We start from the raw sequence: 12,365 nt of genomic DNA, 5'->3' as shown, positions 1-12,365 counted from the left end.
GGATTATGTAAAGCAGGGTGTCCAATCTTGCCTGTTAAAGGGTTGGTGTGGCTGCTGTTTTTAATATCAGCTTATGTCATCAGCTGTTTGAAGACGGAACAGTTCATTAAACATGTGGAATCTGGTGGAAACCTTTGGAAATCTTGTGGGAAAGGATTGGACAGGTATGATGTGATGGGTTTTGCAATGTAAACACACTATGGATTTGTTCTCCAGACAGGGAATAAGCCTAGTGTTGGGCTATGCAGCATTTTAAATTGATATTTTCCATTGAAAGGAAAATATAAAACTGTATGACTAGGTTCAATTCCTGTCTGGGAAACTGACCCTGGATGTCCTAATGAAAGCATTCATCAACCATAAGTTGTCAGCACCCGTTGCTGACATAGATGCATAGTGCAAATAAACTTGAACCCTCTGGTACCAGTCATAAGGTGTTTGAAGAAGTATAAAGCCCACAGCATTGAGCTAAAGAGCAGTGAAACTATGTTCTCTGGAATGATGGTGCTCTGTCCAATACTTCTGGGATGAGATAGGGATTTGCGGATGAGGTGTCGTCATAATTATTCAACATCCTGACTAAACTAATGGTCCTGCTGCTCAATGCATTTAAATAATCAGACACTATGCAAACTATGTTCAGAGGGCACCAAGAAGACATCAAGGAGATAGCAACAATATCCGGTAAGACTCAGGAGTAATTACGTAAAGGATGTGGTCCCATATTTTCGGCCATTTCCTCAATTTTCTATGTTGTACACTACTATTTCTAAGTGAACAAGGATGTCGCCATGTTTTCCTAACATTATCAGAGTATGGTGTCCCACATAGGACAAATGCGATATCATTATACACCACTGGGGGGCGCTGGATCTCATAGACAAGGTGCAGAAACACCATGTCTCCAGTAGGCAGTGCCGACAAAGACACGGTCCACAAAAATAAGCCCAGCAATTCGAAAATATGCATTATTATACACATTATCAGCCACTAATATCAGGTTAAGAGTTGTTTTTATTAAAATAAAAGCTTAGGTATATATATTTTTCAGTTAAAATAGGGTATTTTTAGATGAATGTAAGGTGGCCGAAATAAGGGGACCCTTGTAATTCCGCAGGTCTCGCCACAGGGGGGCACGGAAGTAAACAAAATTTTAATTCTAAAAAAAAACAACATTTTTTTTCAAAGTCAAACGAGCGCTGGAAGTTAATCTTCACCGATTTATTTCCTGAAAACTGTTTATTTGGGTGAGTAAAGCACTTCTGTTTATTTACAGTAAGCTTAGATTTCCAATATTGTGACCGAAATGAAACGAAAAAAAAAAAGCTACCAAGCTACAGTGCTAATGTAGCAGACCTAAATACGTTCAAACAGCCAAGGATCAGCCACACCACAATGGACAGTCAGATTTCTTCTTTATTGCTGGAACTGAGCACAAGTCTATAGAAATTAGCTCTGTTGTTGTGAATAATTTACGGAGGCCCTAAGGTGAATGTAAAAAAAAAAAATGCATAGCCACTCATTATTGACGCAGCGGGAACGAGATCCTAAGGCATGGGAACGAGAGCCTAATGCATGGGAACAAGGTAATTAAGATGTGGGAACAAGATCATTAAGGTATGGCCACGACTCATTAAGGCTTAGGATCGAGTTAATTATCTAGCTAGGGAACAATAAAGCTTGCTTTCCTGTAAATTAATGCTCATGAAGAAACTGAAAATGACATCATATTCCTGTTTACCTTCCTCATATTGTGCACAACCCCTGAAAGCTGCTTGCTTTGTTAGCTGTGAAACAAAAGGATGGCCATGCCTTAATGGCTATGATATAATTTACTTGTTCCCACACCTTAATAAGTCATGGCCACGGCTTAATTATTTCATTCCCACACCTTATTATCTCGTTATCATGCTTTAAGAAATTATGGCCACATAAAATAGAAGGGGGGCTAAATTAGAGCCCTGTGGAACACCATACTGAGTAAATTGTCTATTGTGTCTTTTTTATCCCCCACAAATGCCTTCTTAGGGTGTGTCCGGAACTACAAATCATACACAACCCAAGGTTGCTATTGTAGTTCTGCTTTGTATTAATCATTTATTAATACATTTAAGAATCATTAAACCCACATGTATGAGGTCCATTCATACCTCATACCCTGTAACTGTTCAGCACTGAGCTGATCAGATCAGCTGGGTATCTGTGGATGGAGTGTGCACTCAGGGTGGAGGCCACGGGCAGGAGAGCCTCAGCCTCGGTCGGGATGAGTGACAGCAGTGTTGTGTGTAAGCTGAGCTGTAGCTGAGCTGTGGGGAAATGTCTCTGATATGACTCAAGAGTGTGATCTTATCACTGCAGTGTTCATCCGTTCCTCATAAACAGTGTATAGCAGTTGCTGCAGTGCTGCCCTCTTGTGGACTAAACAATAAAGAAACTCACCACAAACAAGCTGGTGCCAAACACAGCGACAGTTCCTGGAGGACTTTAATGTTTCAGATCAATAAAGAAATTAATAAATATTACATTACATGTAATATTATTTAAAGATACAAGTAAACACTGAATGCAGTTTGAAATTGAGTTTTTTATTCTTTTTTTTAAAAAAGGAAAAAAAATCCAAACCTACATGACCCTGTTTTAAAAAAATGTTTGCTCCCCCAAACCTAAAAATGGGGTGGGTCACCCTTACCACACCAACTGTAATTAGGCGTTTGCAGTAACTTGAACTTCGCTCTGGACAAATTTGGCTCCACACTTTTTTACTAAAATGTAAAAATAAGATTCAGGTCAAGAAGTTGACTAGGATACTCCAAGGTCTACACTACAATTGTCCTGATGCAAAACCCAAGTTCCTTTCAGCTTCATCTATCTATCTATCTATCTATCTATCTATCTATCTATCTATCTATCTATCTATCTATCTATCTATCTATCTATCTATCTATCTATCTATCACATGGTGGAGTCATGAACTCTGGCTTTAACTGAAGCAAGTGAGTGGGGTCTTTTCTGACCTCTTGGATGAGTCATCAATGCGCTCTTGGGGTAATTTTGGTCGGCCCAGCCTCTCCTGGGATAGTTCACCACTGTTCCACGTTTTTGCCATTTGTGGATAAAGGCTGTCATTGTACTTCGCTGGAGTCCCAAAACTTTATATATGGCTTTTCCAGACTGATAGATATCGAATACTTTCGTTTGTTTCTTTATTTCTGTTTATTTCTGTTCTGCTTTGTCAGGCAGGTCCTATTTAAGGGATTTCTTAGTTAGGAACAGGTGTGGCAGTAATCAGGCCTGAGTGTGGATAAAGAAATCTGAACTCTGTGGAGTGATAAACCACAGTACCATCATGTTTTAACACACAAGGTCGTGTAGGTTTGGATTTTTTTCTCTATTAATAATGAAAACCTTTGTTTGAAAACTGCTTTTTGTGTTTATTTGGGTTGCCTAATCTTCTTTGCCAATGCTAAATTTCTGGTTAGCGGGCTATTCTCAGCCCTGCAGTTAAACTGAAGTGTTTAAAAACTCCAGCAGCACTGCTGTATCTGATCCACGGGCTTTTTGTATGACAGTGTATTTGAGTTACCATATTTTTTGCAATAGAAGGTGCACTTAAAATTCTTTAATTTTCCCAAAAAAACATTAGAGCCGCTTATTATCCGGTGTGCCCAATTTATGAATTCTAACTGTCAGGTATTAAGGAGCAGTAAAGCTACTCTGCTGAAGTACAGATTTATACAGGAGATTCAGTTTAGTTCTCCAGTAGTATTAGCATTAGCCACTAGCCACGCAAGCTCTTCGGCTCTCCAGAGGTGAGTATCGGCCTGTAACCTGCTGCTAACCCCAGGTAGCACTACTGAACCAGCATTAGCATTAGCTGCTAACCATGCTAAGCCCTAGCTCTTTGGCTAATCAAAGGTGAGTATTATCGGCCTGTAGCTTGCTGCTAACCTCAGCTAGCACTGCTGGAGCAGAATTAACATCACAGTCTTATGGTGAGAAAAATACAGTATATGTCTTTTTTTGGTAAAACAAAGCAAACGAAGTTAAAGGCTTAACACAATAAACTGAATAACGATTCTTCCAGACTCTTCACATAAAATATTTATAGTGCTTTATTGTGAACACCGGCTATAAACACTTGCAGCTCACGTCACAACTATGCAATATATCTTTAGGGTTAATCAGCCTTTAGAATATATACACAATTATATTCAGCACTCCATAGCTTATATTACATTCTGTACAACATTTACTGTCTTTCAGTATCAATCTTCAGCACACTGTATTGCATTAAGTGTAGGTCAGAAAGCTTTCTTGTTACTATGAGCGAAGGTGGTGTTTATTCAGGCACACAACAACCATACCTGATGGTTCAGAGGATCATACAAGGTTTCTCAGATAGATTTTTTGTTTTAAACTATTGCTTGAGTGTCAGGGTTGACCCAGGCAGAGAGACGAGGAGGCGGACGTATGTGCAGTTAAGGTGAGAATTTAATAAACAAAGAGACAAGTACACAAGAAACAAAGAAAACAAGAAACAGAGGCGAGCTAAAACTAACAAACAAAAGAGATACTAAAGATAAACAAACGGGAAGACTATAAAACTAGGCAGGATAAACTAAAACAGGGCAAGGGAATAAACTAGGGAAAATACAGGGAACTAGAAAATAACAGAATAAACAGGAAGATAAATATATACTACAAACAAATAGGGAGGCTGACAAAAACAAACGAGGAAAACAATAAGGAACTAAACTAGATGGATAATAACTAACAAACAAAGCGGGAGTAGATAAACAAAGAAATAAACTAATAACTAAAGCTAGACAATGAACTAAACAGAGCAAGGATAATTACAAGGATTAAACTAAGATAGACACGGAGAGAAACACTGAGAGAAACACTGAGAGAAACACTGAGAGAAACACTGAGAGAAACACTGAGAGAAACACTGAGAGAAACACTGAGAGAAACACTGAGAGGAAATCTGGGAACACGGGAAGACAAACGACAGGAGACAGTGCAAAGACCGACAGAGGACAAGTAACAGAGGAAGTCTTTTTAACATAACAGGAAACACACTGGGAGTGGAAACACCTGGGGAAGGGGTGGAGCTACAAATGAGACATGAGGTAATGGAAAATCACAGGCAGAACACAGGGGCACGGGTCACGTGGGACAACACAGGCACGAGGACAGACAGGAAACAGGGCCAGGCGTGACAGAAACCTCCCCCTAAACGCGCAGCTCCCGAGGCGCGTAAAAACAAACCCCGGGGGCTGGCGGCAGGGAGAGGCCGGGGAAAACAGGAGACCGAACGGGAGACTGGACAGGTGACGGAGACTGGACGGGGAACTGGACAGGTGACGGAGACTGGACGGGGAACTGGACAGGTGACGGAGACTGGACATGAGACAGAGACTGGACATGAGACAGAGACTGGACGGGACCGGACATGGGAACAGGGACTAGAACATTGACGGGGACGGAAACAAACACAGTAACAGGGACAGGAACAGAGAAACCACCGGGGACAGGAACTGGAACGATCACAGATACAGGGACCAGGACAGGGAGAGACAGGGGGACCAAAAACACAGGTGGGTGCCCAGGACTGGCAAAAGTCTGTGGGGACAGCCTGGGCACATAACTAGGGGCATAGTCAGGAGGCCTAGGAGCAGGCCTGGAAATACGGGGCCTGGGCCCAAACATAGTTCTGGGAGCTGCAGGTGCTTGAGCTGGAGCTGGAGCAGCTGGGACTGCTGGTGCTGGAGCTGGAGCAGCTGGGACTGCTGGTGCTGGAGCTGGAGCAGCTGGGACTGCTGGTGCTGGAGCTGGAGCAGCTGGGACTGCTGGTGCTGGAGCTGGAGCAGCTGGGACTGCTGGTGCTGGAGCTGGAGCAGCTGGGACTGCTGGTGCTGGAGCTGGAGCAGCTGGGACTGCTGGTGCTGGAGCTGGAGCAGCTGGGACTGCTGGTGCTGGAGCTGGAGCAGCTGGGACTGCTGGTGCTTGAGCTGGAGCAGCTGGGACTGCTGGTGCTTGGGAGAGCGGCTCGGCCGCCGCTGAAATCTCGGAGAGCGGCGCTGCCGCCGCTGCAGTCTGTGAGCGCGGCGCGGCCGCCGCTGAAGTCTCGGGGAGCGGCGCGGCCGCCGCTGAAGTCTCGGGGAGCGGCGCGGCCGCCGCTGAAATCTCGGAGAGCGGCGCTGCCGCCGCTGCAGTCTGTGAGCGCGGCGCGGCCGCCGCTGAAAGCTCGGAGAGCGGCGCTGCCGCCGCTGCAGTCTGTGAGCGCGTCGCGGCCGCCGCTGAAGTCTCGGGGAGCAGCGCGGCCGCCGCTGAAATCTCGGAGAGCGGCGCTGCCGCCGCTGCAGTCTGTGAGCGCGGCACGGCCGCCGCTGAAAGCTCGGAGAGCGGCGCTGCCGCCGCTGCAGTCTGTGAGCGCGGCGCGGCCGCCGCTGAAGTCTCGGGGAGCGGCGCGGCCGCCGCTGAAATCTCGGAGAGCGGCGCGGCCGCCGCTGAAATCTCGGGGAGCGGCGCGTGCAACACGGGGCGTGGCATCTCAGCCGCGTGTATCGCGGGACGCAGCGCTTCAGACGCGTGCTTCACGGGGCGTGGCATGAAGAGATCCGCTGCAGCAATGCTGGAGCCTAAAGCTGCGGTTGAAGAAAAAACCCGGACTGGAGTCCTACTCTCTTGTGCAGCGTCAGGTGTGAGTAGCGCGGGGAGCGCTGGTTCGCCGGTGAAAGCTGGCGCGGGGAAAGTCTTTGACCGCGGCTGGCTCGCCGCGCAGGGGGTCTCGGAGCGCGGTTCTGCTGCTACCGCGGGAATCACGGCCTGCAGTTCGGCTGCCACCGCGAAAGACACAGGGCGCGGATCGGCAGCTACCGCAGGAGGAAGTAGCGGCTGGCGGGCTGGTGCAGGAGGGCAGTCCTCAAACTCCTCTTCACTGGACGCAGGTGTGAGGAGATCGGAGTAGTCCCAGGAATAGGACTCCTCACAGCCTGCATCCATGCCACCCCCGTCCTCGTCGGGGCGAGGATCGAGGCTGACCGCACACAGCCCAAGCGCCCCCCCAAGAAAATCCTCCCCGGAAACGGGCTTCTCCTCCGGCTGGCGGGACCCCTTAAAACGTCTACCCCGAGGCCTGCGGCGTCCTTGAGGCCTCGGGGATTCCAACGCCGGGGTCCCGAATGGAGCATGGCGGATCGCCATCCTGGAGCCAGTCCACGGGATCCCCTTGTGGGTCTCGGTGGGCGCCACTGAAGCTGGGCTGACGGGCTCCAACCCGAGGAAAGGCGCTGGGAGCGGTTCATCTCCTCGGATTTGCTCGGCGAGGAGGCGGAGAAATTCCAGGTCCGCCTTCCGAGCAGCATGCCACTGGTGTACGTCCATTTGGTCGGTCTTTTTGTCAGGGTTGACCCAGGCAGAGAGACGAGGAGGCGGACGTATGTGCAGTTAAGGTGAGAATTTAATAAACAAAGAGACAAGTACACAAGAAACAAAGAAAACAAGAAACAGAGGCGAGCTAAAACTAACAAACAAAAGAGATACTAAAGATAAACAAACGGGAAGACTATAAAACTAGGCAGGATAAACTAAAACAGGGCAAGGGAATAAACTAGGGAAAATACAGGGAACTAGAAAATAACAGAATAAACAGGAAGATAAATATATACTACAAACAAATAGGGAGGCTGACAAAAACAAACGAGGAAAACAATAAGGAACTAAACTAGATGGATAATAACTAACAAACAAAGCGGGAGTAGATAAACAAAGAAATAAACTAATAACTAAAGCTAGACAATGAACTAAACAGAGCAAGGATAATTACAAGGATTAAACTAAGATAGACACGGAGAGAAACACTGAGAGAAACACTGAGAGAAACACTGAGAGAAACACTGAGAGAAACACTGAGAGAAACACTGAGAGAAACACTGAGAGAAACACTGAGAGGAAATCTGGGAACACGGGAAGACAAACGACAGGAGACAGTGCAAAGACCGACAGAGGACAAGTAACAGAGGAAGTCTTTTTAACATAACAGGAAACACACTGGGAGTGGAAACACCTGGGGAAGGGGTGGAGCTACAAATGAGACATGAGGTAATGGAAAATCACAGGCAGAACACAGGGGCACGGGTCACGTGGGACAACACAGGCACGAGGACAGACAGGAAACAGGGCCAGGCGTGACATTGAGTGGACAAACTGTATAGAACATTTTATTATATTAATGAGACATCCACTTTAAAATGTTAAGCTGCACACATAATTGCTCCTGTATAAATGGAAGTGATTTTTAAACTGATTTTCTTTAGTTTAAATGGAAGACAATGTAAAATAGTTTATACAAGTAATTTTGGAGCATTTCTATTGGTTCATTTTTGATGAAATTGTGACATCTTTTACCAAAACGTTGAAAATGGCTAAAACATGGATTTAAGGTTTTTATGGGTCAGCAACAATATATACACATCAGCCATATTGTATATAGGTGTTCTTAAAGTGGATGTGTTAAAGCTGTAAAAATAGGCAAGTAATGCCTAGACAACTGTACAAGTTGTGTATGATGCTTTGAGGAACCGTCAGGTGAAAGCTTTTAGAAGAAAAATGCTTGACTGAAATACTTGAATGTTCCTCATAGCACATTAAGGGCTTCTTCCAAGGTTTAAAGTTTAACAACCTCAAAAATGTTTTTCAATAGTTGAGACTGTGTTGTGGGTTTGCCAAACCACCATAGGGTGCTCTCTAGTGAGTCCAAAATAAAAGGGTTCATAGTTGATAAAGAAACTGAAATATATTTTAAAAATAACTCAACACAGAAAAATATCAAATGTTTTAGTATTTTAGACATCTATTTTTTACATCCTTTTAAACTCAGCAACCAGTCAGCTCACAGTAGCAGTAATGCTAGCACCTTTACTGCCTAAAACCTTTTTGTTGTAGAACAAATTAAAATATACAGGTTTTATCTGATAAAAATACTTTATCATACTTTCTTAAATTTTCTAAAAAGAATGATCCTGGACAAACAGTTTAGTCCTTTTTTTATTTTGATTTGCTCCATTCACCCCTATTCTTTGAGGACTCACTCATGGGCTCCCTCTAGCATTAAACAGACATTTTCTGATTTGTAACAGAGGAACAGGAAGTGGACAGGCTCTCTATAAACAGCTTTTTCTATTTTAGAAGATACACTGGTTGGACATGGGGTTCTCTCTCTCTCTATACAATCCAATTGACTGTAGCTAGACGCTGTTCTTGACTCACGACCGCCAACTGGTCGAGATATTAAACCTGCTAGATGTTTGCAGATTGCTGTGACTTATTGTGAACTGCTGTATCTTCCAGCAGTTCACAATACACAACAAAAACTGAACTAAACTCATGTAGAATGAACTAGGCATAATGAGAATGAGTGTCCAAAGCTCACTGATGCTTATGGAGGTCCCATCTCACAAGTTACCTGATTTGAGGTCAGTGGTTAGTTCTGTTTTGCTGTATGTAAAAGATACATATACTTTTTTTTTTTTTTTTTGCATTTTAGACCTTATATAATTTCCACATTTAAAATCCTTTAATTATCCCAAAAAGTAAGTGCACCTTATACACTCTAAAAAGTGATTTTGTGTTTTAGTCAGGAGAACTAATATTATCAAGTTAAGTGAACTAACCGGCCAGCACAACTCAATAAAATGAGTTCAGAGAACTTCAATCTGAAAACTTGAAAATATGGGGGTAGAACCAATGAACAAAACATGATTTAAACCAACTTCTAGTATAATACCCTGTCAATGTTTTTTTACAGTGCTGGTACATACAGCTTTCCCATCAGGCTCCTGGCACCATATATTTGCATTTTGGGTGTGGCCTCTCCCTTACTTTACCATCTTTGTGTTGTCTGTTGCCCAAAGCTACCTTATCCTGGGCATGCATTAGTGTAACATATGTGTTGATTGCCAGGCCTCAGTGTTTGTAGCCTTTGTTCTGTGTTCCTAGTGATCACAGTATGTTGGCTTAGAGCTACAAAGTTCACTCTTGTGCTGCCCCAGTGTTGGGGCAAAATATGCTAAACATGTTGAAAATGCCTATATATATTAAATAAACTACATTATTTAAGCCCACAGTACTTGAGTTGAGCCAGTAAATATATTTTTTCAGTGTAATCTGGTGTGCCTTATGTTTGAATTTTACCAGTCAGCTCTAGCTCTTTCGCCATTCAGCCTGTATCCTAGTGCTCTCCCCAGCTAGCACTGCTGGAGCAGAATTAGCATGCAAGCTCTTTTGCCGTTCAGAGGTACAGTAAGTATTATCGGCCTGTAGCCTGCTTTATAGTGTTAAAACCAGCTACATGGAAATATAGATGAGAAAAATAGAATATTATATATAGCTTGCCTCCTTTGCAACAGTTGCATTGAAAGTACACATCATTGGGTAGTTTTCTGTGCCTGTTTACGTTCCAAATTTCATGCAGTCTATTAGTATTTGTCGGGGCTATAATCCATAGACACATTCATAACGTGCTTTGAAGAGTCTTTGAAGTTGTTGTCCAGAAAGACAAACACTCCAAATATACCACGCTTACAAAAAAGGGGGAAAGCTTGAAGAACTCCACTCCAATACGTCTACAGCTTACAACGGCATTCCACACACTGCTTTTTACATTCATACTAAACACAAGACTCCTCCCAATGTGAGTCCTGCTGAGTCCCGCAGATGCTTTATACTAGAGGAGACTGGGAAATGGACGAGTGTGACTCCAGCTCTCTCCAGTTGGTGCTGTGTCATTGGCCAGGGTTCTTTCTTTAGTTTATCAAACATCCCCTCTGCTCTCAGAACGATGGTGTATCATCAGAAGGAAGCTTCAGCAATGATCGTTTGATGTCCCAGGATGTCCTTGTCCCCTGAAGTGTTGACCTCGTCAGTGGGCGTGGTCATTTTGTGCCAGCGCTGTGACGGACAGAAAGAGATATTGCATGATTAGTGTTGTAAACAGAATCCTAGCAAACACCTGTGACACCAGAGCAACCACCTTAAATAGCATAGCTACCACCTAGCAACAGTTTAGCAACCATCAGGCATGGTAACGGTTAGTCAGAAGCACAACCAAACATTTACCTAGGACATCTTAGCAATTGTGTAGCAACACCACAGCGACCAAATGGAACAACACCATGTCAACCTCAACTGCTTAGCGACAGCTTAGCAACTGCCTGGCAATTGCATAGCAACCTCCTTAGACACTATAACAAAAACAGCAATCACATGTAACAGACAAACAACTTAATAGCAACAACCTTGTACAGTATACAGTAGATATGTAGTAACAGCCTAGCAACTGCATAGCAACTGACTAGGAAATCATACCAACTGCCAAACAACTGCATAGCAACCACCCTGGGACACCATAGCAAATGTTAATCAAAAGGACAGCAACTCCCAAAGGTTCCTAGCAACTGCCTCACAACTGCATGGCAACCACCATGGACACTCAAACAAGCACAGCAGCTGCTGGTAACAGCATACTAACTATATGGTAACTAACTGGGATGGGACACCAATGTAACTGTGTAGTGTGTGTGTGTGAGTGTGTGTGTGTGTGTGCGCTTGCCTGGCGTAAGCTGCCCTTGGTACTGAGGAACATGTAAATGACATATCCAGGGATGAGCACCATTGAAGACAGGGCCATAAGCCAGCCGATGCCCTGTCCCCAGGCCGGGTACACGTACTTCCCCAGCGTCAGGGGGGTCATCTCTATCGCACTGAAGGTGAAAACCCCCTGCACACACAAAAACACATACAGACAGCTCTGCTGAGTCATCATCCGGATCAATAAACTGATCAATACCATGAGGAATGGATGAATAGATGGATAGACAGAAGAGAAAATGGATGGACGGGCAATTTTTTTCTTCATTGTAGATTAAGACTAAAGTCATCCAAACTATGAAGAAAAATTTAGGATACAAAAAAAGTGTTAAACAAACCAGGATATGTTTTATATTTTAGATTCTTCAACGTAGCACCTCTTGCTTAGATGACAGCTTTACACATCTTGGCTGGATTTTCTCAGTCAGCTTTATGAGGTACTCAAATTAAATGCCTTTCTTGTATTGAATTTGTATTGAATGTGTTTGAGAGCATCAGTTGTAAAGTTGTGAAGATTGAGTTGTTCTCAAATAATCCATATTATGGCAAAAACTACTCAACTAAGTAAAGAATAAAATACTTTTACTAAAAGAAATGAAGGTCAGTGAATCCAAACAATTTTAAGAAATTTGAAAGTGTCCTCCAGTGCAGTTAGAAAGACAATAAAAAATGTTATGGTGAAACTGGCTCTCATCAGGACCGCTCCAGGAAAG

General features: G+C 44.0%; 1 protein-coding gene across 2 annotated transcripts in view; it reads right to left on the bottom strand.

Moving 5' to 3' along the window:
- Positions 1-4,094: 4,094 nt before the first annotated feature.
- Positions 4,095-12,365, bottom strand: part of slc6a1l (solute carrier family 6 member 1, like) — a 37,533-nt gene continuing 29,262 nt past the window's right edge. The window contains exons 14-16 of one of the 2 annotated variants that reach the window (XM_049473804.1): positions 11,615-11,782; positions 8,198-10,953; positions 4,095-4,423 (exon numbers count right to left, since the gene is read on the bottom strand). In XM_049473804.1, coding sequence (XP_049329761.1) covers positions 10,855-10,953; positions 11,615-11,782 — 267 coding nt within the window. In that variant the 3' untranslated portion in view covers positions 4,095-4,423; positions 8,198-10,854. The remainder of the gene's footprint in view (positions 4,424-8,197; positions 10,954-11,614; positions 11,783-12,365) is intronic. The other variant, XM_049473805.1, reaches the window with a different exon arrangement.

This window comes from Astyanax mexicanus, chromosome 2 (assembly GCF_023375975.1).
Source record: "Astyanax mexicanus isolate ESR-SI-001 chromosome 2, AstMex3_surface, whole genome shotgun sequence".
Taxonomy (NCBI): Eukaryota; Metazoa; Chordata; class Actinopteri; order Characiformes; family Acestrorhamphidae; genus Astyanax; species Astyanax mexicanus.
This window is presented reverse-complemented; position numbering and strand designations above follow the sequence as displayed.